Below are 14289 nucleotides of genomic sequence, written 5' to 3' on the forward strand. Positions count from 1 at the left end.
GGATAGAAGGAATCTCCATTCTGCCATTTGTGATAGTTTCTGAGGCTTCCTCCACAGGGCTTCTCAGACAGAATGTGCACACGGATCCCCTGGGGAGCTTGTTGAAAAGCAGATTCTGATTCAGTCGGCCTGGGTGGGGCCTGGGATTCTGCATTTCTAGTACACACCTGGGTGATGCTGCCCGGAGTTAACATAACCTCTCTGAGGAGCAGACTCCTCAGTTGCAGAAATGAGAATGACAACACCTAATAGTCATGGTTGTTCTGAGATAACAGGAAAAGGGCCCAGAGCAGGGGACTGAATTCATCACGGTATCTCCTACAGCAAACAGCACACAATAGGAGCTCATTAATATTTGTGAGTCAAACACAGAACAAATCTTTAAACAATATGTCTGACAAATTCCTTTATCTTTTTTCAAATGAACTGAAGAGTCAACAACAATATTGAAGATAATTTTAAAGATATGTTTTAATGATAAAATAATGACCCATGTGCCATCCTTTTCACACAAATGTATTTATTTATTCAGATGACTCATTCCTACATATTTTACACTCTTGCATTGAGGACATGTAATATTTCCATCTTATAATAGCTTATAAATGTCTTTCTTTTCAAACATAGTGTTCATGTGAGTGTTTAATATGAATAGTATTGATGTTCCACAATTTATTACGTTATTCCCTAATATTGGACATTTAGGATTTTTCTTTTTGTTTTTTACTACTTTAGATAAACATACATGTAATTTAGACCATTTGATCCTGTTAGTCCTCCTACACTCTGTTTTTTAAAAACATATACTTCCTTATCGTCTCTATGTTTCACTTACTTGAACATTTTTGTGTGATTTAGAAGATAATTTTAAACTTTGAACATTACTTATAATTATCCCAATTCCAGAAATAGCCTCAACGATAAATATAGACATCATCTAATCAGAGAATATGTCTTTTTTTATTTTCTTTCAGCTCCACTGTGTATTGTTTTCTAAGGTAGTTTAATCTGTAAATTTGGTATCCATCTTCCTTTACTTTTGTGTTTTAAAGCAATTACTCCATTTAAGTAAATTTATCAGCATCACCCCTCCTTTCTCCCTCTATATGCTCTTTAAAAAGTAACTAGTAATCTTACCTATAAGCCTGAGACTTTATGAAATAAAAAATAGATACTTATTGTTAAAATATGCTTACTCTAAATATCATTTATATTGTATTTACTATTAGATGTTTGTGGTTTTTTTAAAGTCTTTATTTCTCTCTGCAATATGTGTTTTCTTTCTCTGCAGCTTAAAGTAAGTAGAAAGAATCTTCTTAATGTCTGCAAACTTATATTTAAAATTAGCAGGAGTGAGAAGAATGATTCTCTGATTCAAAATGACAGCATTCTAGGTGAGTATCATGCAGAGCTGCCACTGAGCAAGCGGCGTGCTTGAGTGCAAATGAGAAGTTTGGAGAAGTTAGTGATAGCGAGAATATTTTATTTTCTAGTAATATGCAGAAATTATGTGATTCCTATTTTTGCTCTGTCTTTCTCTGTGTTTTCCACATTCCATTCAATATACCCTTTGGCTCCTAGGAGGACAGTCTGCTCTTCTTCTCCTCCTCCTCCTCCTCCTCCCCGTCTCCACCTCCCCCAGCTCCTCCTTCTCCTCCTCCTCCTCCTCTTCCTCACCCTCCCCTTCTTCTCCCCCTCCTTCCCCCCCTCCTCCTTCCTGTAGTAACATTATGTAAATTTATAAAGTGTTCCTTATTTAAAAATTCATTTCCTGGTCTTGGAGTTAGTATTAGAAAAAAAACATATTTAATAGTATTTGACATCATTGAAATTTTTTGTCTTTTGATATAGTAGGAATGACTAAAACTTGGAAGATTTCTGTAACTGTTGTAGAAATTTGACATCAAAGTGTCTCAAATGTGTTTCAAATATGTAGGTAGAACGATTTTATTACATTCTAACTACCTAGTTAATAATGCCTAATCCTTGATATACTCTTAAGTAATAAGATGCTTAAATAGTTACCTAAATAGAATTTTTTTATGAATTAGTATTGTTGATCTAATGCAAGGCAGCATGGAAAATACGTTGAGACTTCTTTTTACAACATAGGACAATGATCCTCCTCATCTTTGTTACTTACGCCAGCAGTCAGGGACAAACCCGGCACTGAAGGAAATGTCAAACACTGAATCAGCTCACTGAGAATTGTAGTCTAAAGACAAAGAAAGATTCTGACAAATGATCACACTGATATTAATAAAATTAAATGTGAGATAGACATGATTAACCTTATCAGCGTTGCTTGGATTACTCCTAAAGCCTAGTAGCTCGTATGCTATATGAATGGATGATCTTAAGTTTTGTTGGGAAGGGGTGGATGTTATAATTGAAGTATCCCCTTATATGGTGATTGAGATTTTTTTCAAGTTCCCATCTTAATTAATTTCCCATTTATACAGCAGCCAGTATATTCTTAAAGATTTGTTGAAATGTAACCCTTACATTGCTTTACTTATTAGTTATTCTGTAATAACTCAAAATGTTTGTAACCAAAAATAAAGGTTGATAAATGTTAGTAAGAAGCAGAGAATGGCATGTAAAGAACACTTTCTTATTCATACGCTATAATCCCATCCTTTTGCTGTCATTACTATTATGGAGATTTGTCTTATTTGCTACAAGTAAGCTTTCCTCTTCATACCGTATGAGTAACCCTTAACAAGCATTCAACTATAGGTTCTGAGTAACATTTTACAAATTAAATTTGATGTTCACATACAAGCACTTTAATATATCTTTCCAACTGTTATACATTTGTAATAATCCATCTTTTTGACAGAATCATTATTGGAGGTCCTAAGAAGTGAAAACCTGCAAACTAACACCGAAGCTTTTTTATACTGTATGGGGGCTATCAAATTCCTTTCTGGGAATCCAGGATTTCTTAATGAAATGATCAGCAAAGATACTGTGGAAATATTGATGAATTTGATAAAGCAAATAAATGAGAACACCAAGAAATGTGGTACATGTTTCCCTAATTCAGGCCACTTGTTAGTCCAAGTAAGTATTTTACTTGAAGAGGTTAGGTATGTAAAATTAGTTTTCATGTTACCTAGTACCAGTTACCTGCCAGGTGGGTGTCACAGGTCACAGGTGGCTGTTATGTGTAGCCAGGTCGCCAGGTCGGGGTGCCTGGCCTTGGGGATCAAAGGTAGGTATCACTGCCCCACCTCCCACCCTTTGTGTGCCCATTTCCCCTAGAAAAGCTATTCCATGGATTTTTCATGGAGCAGCTGTCCACACAGCTTGCAGATATCCATTTCCACTACTCTGCACAGAAAGCAGGCCTGGAAAAATGAAAAAGCAGCACCTCTCTGCAAAACAACTGCATGTTATAATCAGAATTTTAACAGGCAGAGTTTTAACTTTTAGTTTTAAAGAGAGGCCTCACCTGGAGATTGTTCGTGACGATGCGTAGTTAACATCATGAATCTTGTATCTACAATAAGAAACAGAAAGTTAATGATACTGAGTTGACAGTTGTTGAGGGGGTGTGTAGGTGACATGCAAACCTGAGACTACAGGAATGAAGGTAACAAAACATTTAATATGACAAGGGCAGGAAGAAAAATTTTGTTATGTGTTAAGAGTTTTATTACTTCTTTTGTGGCAGATTAAATTTCATAGTTAAATTGTTTTCATTGGAGCTGCTTCAGCTCTCATTCTTTTTTAGATGAGCTTTTACTCGTTAATAGCATTTACATATCAGATAATAGCATCTTTGATGTAATAATTCATGAGATTTGAAATGTGCTTGTCAGTTAATGAGGATAGATTAAGCACTCGGAGTACTTGAAGCCTTTGGGAAAATGTGTTCAAAATTAGATTTAGACCCTGGTTTAAAGATGCTTAGAGTGTTTATGATGATTATTAATTTTGGACTTTGTGATCTGTCTCCATTTTGAAAAAGATTGTGAAAACCTCTTTTAGTCATGAATGATTCAAAATTCTACTGGATGTGCCGTCCTTTGGCTAGGAAGACAAGCCATTTTATGCTGCCAGTGTTATTGAGTAACTCCAAAATTTCCTTCAATGAATAGTTATTTTGGTTATATACATAACTATTTTTTTCTTAAAATGCAAAAAAAAGTATAAGGAAGAGTGTAAAAATAAGACAACTTTTATTTTCACTCTGAGTTAACATACCGCCAACATTTTAGTAACCATTCTTCCATGCATTTTATGCACATACCGGGGGTGCCAAAAAAGGTATACATATTTTAAGAGATATTATCTATGTATTACTTTTTGAGTTGAGTTGAATTATGGGAGCAATGTGTAGTATGACGTTTGCTCAAAAGATGGCTTTAATCAAATGAATGCTAGCTTCATGTTATTGGTATAGATTGAGTATTACAATTTTAATACAATTTTTTCCTTTCTTAAAATGTGTATACATTTTTTTGGCACTCTCTGTATATGCTTACATGTATGTATAATTTTATATAAATCTTGCTTTTTATCATGGAACCTGTGGTTTGTTTTTGTTTTTTAAATTTATTGGGGTGACAATTGTTAGTAAAATTACATAGTTTTCAGGTGTACAATTCTGTATTACATCATCTATAAATCCCATTGTGTGTTCATCACCCAAAGTCAGTTCTCCTTCCATCACCATATATTTGATCCCCCTGGAACTTGTGGTTTTTAATCACTGTTTTTTTCCATCACGTTCTTCCCTCCTTGTTTCTCCATGTGGTCCACCCAGTTAGCCAACGTTGTTCACACTCACGTGCTCGGCGCCTTTTAATACACTCTTCAGTTTTCAAAAATAAGATATTCTATGTACTTCTTTGTTCTTATTTCACAATAGTAAAAACCCCTTGAGTCAATTCTATAGACTTATTTTATTCTTTTTAATGGCAACATAATATTCTGTGATAAGGCTATACCTCAAATAACCAGCCATTCTCCTGTTGAGATATTCACTCTGCTTTCAGTTTTTATGCAATGGCTTCTGGAATTCTTATCTGGTTTAAAAGAGTTCTTACCAACCGATATAAATATGTAAATACATGTTATGTACATGTGGGTTGGTAAGAACTCTTTTAACCAGATAACACATATATAAACATATCTATTTATAGAATTAAATAAGTTATAAAATAAAATTATAAAATATAAATTATATTGATATAATTGAATAAATATAGATATTTGTATTTACATATATTTACATATATTTAAACCAGACTGTCTCTCTATATGTGTGTATATATATGTATATAGAGACTATATATCTACATCTATATAGACAGAACGATTTATATCTGTATATAGTCTGGGTTTAAAAAGTTCTTTCCAACCTATTATATATAAATTATATATTTTATTTATAATTTATAATTGTGTAAAATTAAATATTTTAATATATAATACATTTATGTAAATATGTATATATATAATTTATAAGTTTGAATTTCATAAAAATTTGAATACATAAATTTATTTTACATATGTATTTATTTTTTATAATAAAATATATAACTATATAGTATATAAATAATATACAAATAAAATCAGTTGGTATAAAGGAGCATTGAGCATTATTGTGATGAAAAATGTATCAAAACAAGAACTAGGACCTCTGGTATGTCCGTCAGTACTGCGCTGTATTCCCTGTGCTTCTCTTTTCTTTCCCTTTTCCCTCGCCTCAGCATCCTCTGGTACAAACTGAGTTACTAGTCAGATGCCCCTTTCGACATTGGACAGCCGGGACTTCCTGTCCTTATGACTTCTAACCCAGATAACTTCAGTAGCTTTTGCACATTTTTTGGGGACCTCCTGTTATAAAACTTTGTACATTCTAGACCTGGCACAGTGCTAGAGTCATACTGGTTCCCTAAAGTGGTCCCATTGGAGGCCATTGAATGAATGGAAAACATCTGAAGCTGGCCCCTGAGGGTTATGTAAGACTTGGGAAACTGGCAGAAAGGGACAATGTGTGCTTGGCGATCTGAAGGTGTGGATCTGTCTGGGGTTCTGTGGGGGAGGCATACAGGTGAGATTCAGAGGCTACAGTCATGGGTCTCGAATACCAGGCTGCAGAGTGTGGACTTGGAGCAACAGAGAGCAATCGGAGGTCAATGCATGGGAAGGAGGAGACAAGATCAGCGTGGCAGAAAGATGAATGTGTACAAGATATTAAAGTGATAAAGACCAAAAAACTGCAAAGTGGTGGGAGGAAGATGTCAGTGGTATGGACAGATTGGAGAGTTAAGATCTCACACATAGTAGCCCCAATTAGGAGGCATTGCTGCAGTTATTAGATATTAGACTGATTATAATGGAACTAAAAGAGATCAAGTAATATGTGTGGAAGAAATGCTCCTCCACAGCATATGGGCAAATGTTGCTTAGAGGAAAAAATACTGAAGTGTTGTGATTTTGAAGGTTTTCTTTTGTGTTGTTTCTTATATGTATGTACACACATACATATGTGTTTATCACTGCATGGCTGCCATCAGGAGACACTGATTACATACGTGTAGAGTGGCAGCTCTCTACCAGGCTGAGTAAGAGAATGAAGAACGAGAAAGCTGTCCTTGGGGGCCTACTTTTTGGTGACTCTCGTCCTGATAACAGTACTCAGGTGTCTTATTTTTGTACAAAACCATTCTCCTTCCACATGTTCAACACTGCATTCAATTCTGCCTGTCAGATCCCTAATAGCATTTTGAGCAGGTTGAGAGGATTATTGTTGATGCTCAGAGGAACTGAGAGGCCACCACTGTGTATCCAGTAGAATTATTAATACTCCCAGTCTGGCCAAACTGGAAACGTGAGTATGTGTGTAAAATCGTAAGGGTAAAGAAGGTTAAACTGTGCATGTTCACTAAATTCCAGAATACTAGAATTTGGGGAGAGCTCCCTGAAACTTGGAAAAAGAGAAATACAGGCCAGGTAAAAGGCAAGACTCCCTAAATGCCAGTAGTTAATTGCATGACCCAAGGAGGTGACATAGAGGGAAACAGGGATTTGTTTCTGTGGATCTAGAATGGGTTATCATCTAGAATGGGTTATCATGAGGTGGGAGGGTTCATCTCTGACTTGCAAAGGCCAGCAATGAGAAGGCATAACACAGGAACTGAGGAAATTTGCTGGAGGCCCCTCCATTAGAAAGTCTGTATGGTCTCTACCCTGCCTCCTTCCTGGGGGAGTAGAGAAGAGTCTTCTGTATATATATCATAATCACAACCGAGGTCAAATTCCTCTGGTGCCTCATTTGTCCTGTTGTGTCTTGACAACATCATGTAGAAAGCTGCTTTACTGTAATTGAAGAAAAATCTCAAGGTTTTCAGTTTTACAGTTGGGTAATTTATAGGTATACAATGTAACTATTAAAACCCAGATTCACTTGAACATTCCTATTTTTTATTCCTTTGTATTTCCAACCTTTTTCTCTTTGCAGCCTGACCCACTTGGTTTTGAGTTCAATCCTTAGAGAAATGCATTCTTTCCCTGCTTCAGAGACAACATTTTTGAAGTTAAAAGTCTCCTGCAGCACCCCAGATAATATGGTTTGCTGTCCCTCCTCTTGTACCTGTTTCACTTTTCTGGCCTCTACGCCTCCAGGCTTCTCACCAGAGGGTCCTTCTCATCTTAATCTTTCCCCCTCCTGGCTCCGTACATCTCCAATGTCCTATTTTTCCTTTTTCTAAGTGGAAATTTCTCAGTAAGGTAGGTCCTCCTACCCCTTGTCAATCTCTGTTCCATTCCTTCACACTGGTGTGAGTTTGGGGACAAAAAAAGTGAATTAAACAAAGAGAGATGACTCAGACATTTCGAGCCTGGATGTTTTAAAAAGTGATATTATTATTAGAAATTAGAGAGTTATACAAGGAATTGATTTGTGAGAGGAGAGAAGGAAATTATGCAAAGTCTTAATGTAAAGCTGTAATGTGCCAGTGGAATAGCCAAGTAGGACTGTCTCGTAGGCAACTGAGATGTGAACTAATGCTGAGCAGAGAAAGTAAAGCCAAAGCAAGCAAACAAACAAACAAAACCCCGCACAGATTTAGGGTCCTCAGCATGGAGGTGATAGTTGAAGTCAAAAAAGACAATGCGGTAACTCCAGGGGAGCGTTTAGGAAGAAAACAGAGGAGGGCTAGGGACACAGTCTGTAAAATGGCCAAATCTGTGGAATGGGAAGGGAAGAAAGAAGTGAGCAGAAAATGAAGAAAGGATACTGTACAAGAGAGTAGAGATTTGAAAAGCCAGGATTGGTCAGCTTTGGTACATGCTGTGGGGAGCACACAGGGAGAGGAATTCTGCTTTGCATGGAACAGTTGAGTATGCAGGTGGGATGGGGTCATGTCGCAAGGGGTTCACACTCCCTTTAACTCATGTTGCAAGGGGTTCACACTCCCTTTAACTCTTACATGATTTCTTTATCTCTGTATTTTTAAATTGTTGGCACTCAGAAGAAATTTATTAAGTAAAATAAGATCAGAATTACCAAAACTTTAAGTTTAAAAGAGCAGTTACTTCTGACGAGAAAAAAAATTTAATCACAAGAAATTGAGATGAGAGTTAGAGATGGACTTCAGATCTTGGATCGGTTTTGGTTTTCTGACCTTGACAAGCTACTATGTGGAGAAGACTGCTGAAGAGAAATTAAAATTGGAAGGGGGATATGACATTGACAATTCAGGATTCTAGGTACATAATGAACCCCAAGATCGCAGAGCCAGTGATTCTCTACTTCAAGGATGTGGGAGACTTAAGAGAGGCCTTTGAAATCTGGGGACTCAATTAAGCAGTAATTTAGGATTACTAAATGACGAAAGCAGTAACATTAGTAATTAAGGATTGAACCAAAATGGTTGGGGTCCCTTAAATCTTGCTTTAGTTATATTTAATAGTTTTAAAATGTAAAGATTAATAAATTTATATTTTTTTAGGTAACTAGTTATTATGAGTATGCATACTTAAGCTGAAAAGCACGTTAACTCTCTTTGTCTGGCTTACCCCTGCCTGTGGGAACCCTGCCTGTTCAGATCATGAAATCAGAGCCATGGCAGTCACTTCCACCTGATGGAAACTTGCTCTGGTTATTGGAAGAAATAAACTACGTACTTATAAAATGGGAACAAATATTCTCATGCTTATATTAAATTCTTACAGGTTATTTTATTGGAGATTTGATGATTAAACAGGGAAAAAATTTTTTAAAGCATCTCTTTTGAATATTTTGCTTGAATAGGAAGCAGCAGATTCCGTCGTTTGTTTTCTAATTGCTTTAATTGAGGTTTATAATTTATTACAATACAGTGAAATGGTCAGATCTTATGTGTTTGATGAGTTTTGACAAAAGCATACAGCCATGTAACCCACACCTCTATTAAGATCTAGAATATTTCTGTCACCTCAGAAATTTCCTCCCTTTTCCCAGTTCATTCCCACTCTCCAACCACCAAAGGGAACCATTTTTCTGATCTCTTTCACCACAGATAAGCTCTGCCTGTTCTAGAATTTAATATAAATGGAATGTACAGGGTGTACTTTTTTGTGTCTGCCTTTTTAAAAAATTTTATTTTGAACTAAGTATAGATTCACAAGATGTTGCAAAAATAGTACAGCGAGGTCCAGTGTACCCATCACCCAGCTTCTCCCAGTGGCGACATATTATGTAATGATTATTAAATCATTATTAAAACCAGGAAATTGGTAGGGTACAATACAGTTAACTACAGTGCTGTCTGGCTGATTTTGCTTATTAACATATTGTTTTTGAGATTTGATGAAACTTTTTTCTCATAATGTTTGGTATTGGTTATTCAGCTTCCTGATTTTTTAACAATGTATTTTTTGGGAAGGTGACAGTGATTTTCTACTTACGAAGTTTCCTTCCTAGAAAGGAATCCCGGGTAGTATAACTAACCACCCAAAGGGAAGGGCCTACTCTTCCCTTTCTTGGAGCTGCACACAGGCAACTCATGTTCACCTCACATTCTCCGGAGACAGCATATCTGGAGATGTGGGGAGACTCAGAGGCCCCCCCCCCTCAAATGTGTAATGCCTGGGGTTTTGAACTTGGAAATGAGAAAAACTAAGGCAGATGGGGATGGGGGGAAGGTTATCATCATGGTTAAAGGCTGTAGTTAATATTAGGTTGGTGCAAAAGTAATTGCGGTTTAACAGGTTAAAAAAACTGCAATTACTTTTGCACCAACCTAATAGTTGAGGCAGACATGCTTTCTAATTCTGAATCCCCGAGTTAGACTTGCCCACCCAGTCACAGGCTGCGCCTGCCCCTGGAGGAGCAGAGGAGAACACTGTGTGCTCACTAACAGGCAGTGAGGGGTGGAGAGTGGCTAAAGGATGTCTCCTCACAAGGAAGGAACATCAAGAGTGGGAAATCCGTATTCCTACACCTACTGTTTCTGGGGGGAGCCATTTGCTTTTCAGTTGCTGTCATATCTGCTCAGCTTCATCTCTCCATTGTAGATGTATTAGTGATAATAAAGAAATGTCACTATAACAGGTAATTGTGAAAACTGGTGTTATTTCTTGGTAGTTGCATTACCTTTTCAGACTGGTTTTCTTATTTTACTACATTGGCAATCTATATAGTTATATGACTTGCAAAATTTCAACTATACTGATATGTATAATAGCCACAACTAGACGAATCAGTTACCTACTTATTTTACCAAGGTAACTGATAAAGAGACAGTAAATGGAGAAACAATAATAAACATAGGCAGATGTTAAATAGAGTCTCAAAGTAGGGCGTTGAAGGTTTGAGGAGGACAGAAGCAGGACACCCAAGGAAGGAATGTGCCAAACAGGCTCCAAAGCCAGGCACCAAGTGTTACCGAGGATTATGAATTAATATTACTTTCATGTGCATGTTTCTTAACACCAATAAAATGCTTAGGAATTTTTGGTACCAGTGGTTTCATGTATATAGTGGCATCTTATCACTGCTCTCTTTTGTCTCAGCCAGAACTGTACTAACCATATATGAAGCAATATGAAACTTCTCGGGTTACCACATAGACTCTGGTTTTGGCATATATGTGGTCTCAATTGGGCACAAATCCAAAAAAAATGAATGTGCTTTTATTAATAGAGGGAGATGGTTTTGCTGAGTTTGGAAAATGGTGTGGCTTTGGTTTTAAATCATTTGACATTGTTTGCGGTCTCTGGCGGCTGTTTTCTTTCACATCATCAGCGGGAAGTGAACCATTTTGCAGTTGGCAGTTAAGTTGAGATAAAGCTTGAGGGATTTTGGTTATAGATATTCCAGATGATTGAGGAATAAAATGCTTTCAGAGACAACCAAGTGGAGTGGTGGAAACAACAGACAAGGAGTCAGAGCCCAGGACACCCACCCACCTGTTGCCAGTGAATTTTCTGGGTTTCAGTTTCCTCATCTGAAAAGTGGGGCTCATAATACTTTTCCCATCTGCCTCCTGGAGTTGATTTAGGGAGCAAATGAGATCAAGCTCATGAGGTAGCTTTACAAGCCATAAAGTCGCTGCTCAAATCCTTTTCACGGTAGTTTTCAATGTATAAAAATAAACAAAACTGAATCTTGATGCTAATTTTGGTAGAAGAAACATAATAAGTTTCCAAACTATTAACGGTTCAGTTTCCAACGACCTTATGTTCCAAAGGTTTCTTTGAAAAATGGTTTTTGAAATTGGGAAAATGTTTCTCCAAGGAACAATGTCATGCTTGATGGTGAAGCACCCAGCCTGGCCCAGAATCCTGTTGAACGCCTGATGCTCCTGCACAGGAGCTCTGAGGTGGGCAGTGAGCTACAAGCTCCTCTGATCTGGGGCCGCTCTGATGGCTGAAATCTCTCCAAGGCAGAATCTGGTGAGTTCCCTGGGGACTGAGGACACTGATGGAGATGCAGTAGAAGGGAAGAGAGAGGCTCATCCACTGGGGACCAGTCAGCCCTCCCCACTTGCGCCCACCCCAGTGCTGGGAATGGCCTCACAGCTGCTGGTCCCAGGTTGTCATTCATAAGTCCGGTGATCTAAATCAGGAGGGCCTCGTATTTTAAGACAAAGATGTGTAGTGTTTACTAAGGGTTTTCAATTGATAGTCGAAACGTAATTTGAAATTGATAATTAAGTACCTATAACTGATTTGACAAAATAGATGCTAAATCTTTTGACTTCTAATTTTGCTGCACTAAAATGCTGCTTGAACCTTTATAAAGGACCTAATCACTTCTTAATACAATTTTCCCCTTTAAAATGGATCTCTCGGTGTTGACTGCACGGTAAGAACTTTGAGGCCCAACTAATTCAGTGTGAGACAGAACAGCTTTGCCAAACTCACCAGGTATTTTACCTGGACATTCTGACGGGGGTGGGGAGAGGGGGGACAGTATCTCTCATGATCAAGGAATCTGGGGAAATACAGAGAAAAATAGCTGCCTCAGAAAAAACGAGCACCATAAAGTTGTAGGGGGTAGCTCAGTCAGTTTTCAGCAGTAGATTAGTAACCAAAATCACACTGGAACATTTCTTCCTTGATATATACCAAAAATGTAGGTCCCCTTTTGTCCCAGGCATCATCTCATAGCTGCTACTAAAGAAGGACACTTAAAATTTGATTAATCCCCTTTGTGGATTATTAATTCCACATTCTTCTCCTTTTTCTTCTTCCCACTAGTTGCCTTCTGACTCAGTATATCTGTCCCAAGGGGTTGTACATTAGGAGATGGGAAGAATAAGAATTGAAATTCATGTTTTTCAGTTTGCTATTTCTTGGTGAGATGGCAGTTAAGAGGTTGGGAATTGTTCCAGTAAGTTCTTGAGAAACTAACCAGGCAACTATGTCTGCATCTAACTTTTACTTCCTTTTTTTTTTTTTTTTTTTGTCATAAAGTATTTGAGATGGCTTAAAAGAGTATATACAATCATATAGAAAAGTGTATAGCTAAGTAGAGTTAGGAACACTGTAAATTAGAGTAGAGAGTTAAGAAAGACACGGATACATTTCTCCAAGCATAAAACTTGGACTTTGGTCAACTCCTGCTTTGGGGGCAGGCCCAGTGGGTGGGCTTTCCTAGGGGCTGGAGAACAAAGATTGCTACAGAGCACAGGACTCATTAATGATTTCCACAAATATATCTCCGTTCAAAGTTGGAACAAGGTTGAGAGTTAAGTGGGCTGACTTGGAATTCGCCTTTACTGTTACCACAGCATTTAGCCAGACTGTCCTCGCATCAATTTTTTTTAACATGTTTTTCCCCAGAAAAAGGTACTTGTCTGTGCTCAGCATTCGGCTCTATCCCACCCCCGCAGTGAGATTGGTGGTTCACAGCCAGCATCTCCAAATGGGGGGCCTTCATTGCTGCATCTGCTGGTGACCTCCTCCTGATCCTTCTTCGTTGGGGGTTTAAACTCTGGTTTGCCATCAGGCTTTGCTAATCCAGGCACTTTCTTGCCAGAGGCTTCTTATAGGGGAAAAGCCTGCCTTTCCGTCTCCTTTGTCCCTTCATCCCCCTTCCTCTCTTTTCTGCCTTTCCCCTCCTCCCCTCCTCATTCCCCCTTCTCCTTCTGTGTTTCATCCAGCCAGTTTTTTATGGGCATATTTATTGTCCTCTGAGTAGAAAGAGGAACAAGAAACGGTTTGTACCCTAGAGGAGCGCACCGTGGGAGAAAAGGTGCATGAAACAAGTAGTTATGATTCTGTGATGGGTGCGGTACAGGCATGAACAGCATGGTTTGTTAACCTGGGAGATGAAATGATGAGCTGCTGAAATGTCTTCACTGAGGAGAAGTGAGCCTGAGCTTGGTCCAAAACATGAGTAGGAGGTGGCCAGGTTGGAAAAGGGGTGCAGGAGTGTGATGGCGGAAGACATTCTGGGCAGACGCGATGGTCTATTCAAAGGCTTGGAGTTGTCTCAGGATGAGGACACTGTATGTGGTGCAGAGTCCGAAAGGTGGTAGGTGTGCTGCGGAGAAGGAGGAGGCGGAGGTGGGGGTGGAGGGGTGAAGTGTACTTTAGAGAGAGAAGAGCCTTTAAGATGTGGATTTTGCCCTCTAGGCCACCGGAAGTCAGAGAAGGTCTTTGGACAGGGAAGATTGGATCTTGAGTTGCTCCTTCTGGCAGCAGGGAGCCACGGTGGGGAGATGAGCCAGATGGAGAAACTGGGGAAGAAGCCCCATCAGTGGACGGTAGAGTTTGGGAAAGAGATGAGGCAGGCTTAAACTGAACCAGCAACTGAGTGATGGAAAGAAGAAGTAGGTGGGG

At 38.4% G+C, this 14289-nt stretch overlaps 1 protein-coding gene across 5 annotated transcripts in view; it reads left to right on the plus strand.

The window, feature by feature from the left end:
* Window positions 1-14289, plus strand: part of ARMC2 (armadillo repeat containing 2) — a 122121-nt gene that overhangs the window by 60579 nt on the left and 47253 nt on the right. For all 5 annotated transcript variants that reach the window (XR_012496711.1, XM_019735069.2, XM_074333376.1 and 2 more), the window contains 2 exons: window positions 1292-1394; window positions 2843-3066. Coding sequence is in view for 4 of the 5 variants with exons in the window: in XM_019735069.2 (XP_019590628.2) it covers window positions 1292-1394; window positions 2843-3066 (327 nt within the window). In the remaining variant the exon portion in view is untranslated. The remainder of the gene's footprint in view (window positions 1-1291; window positions 1395-2842; window positions 3067-14289) is intronic.

Source organism: Rhinolophus sinicus, linkage group LG05, assembly GCF_036562045.2.
Source record: "Rhinolophus sinicus isolate RSC01 linkage group LG05, ASM3656204v1, whole genome shotgun sequence".
Lineage (NCBI taxonomy): Eukaryota > Metazoa > Chordata > Mammalia > Chiroptera > Rhinolophidae > Rhinolophus > Rhinolophus sinicus.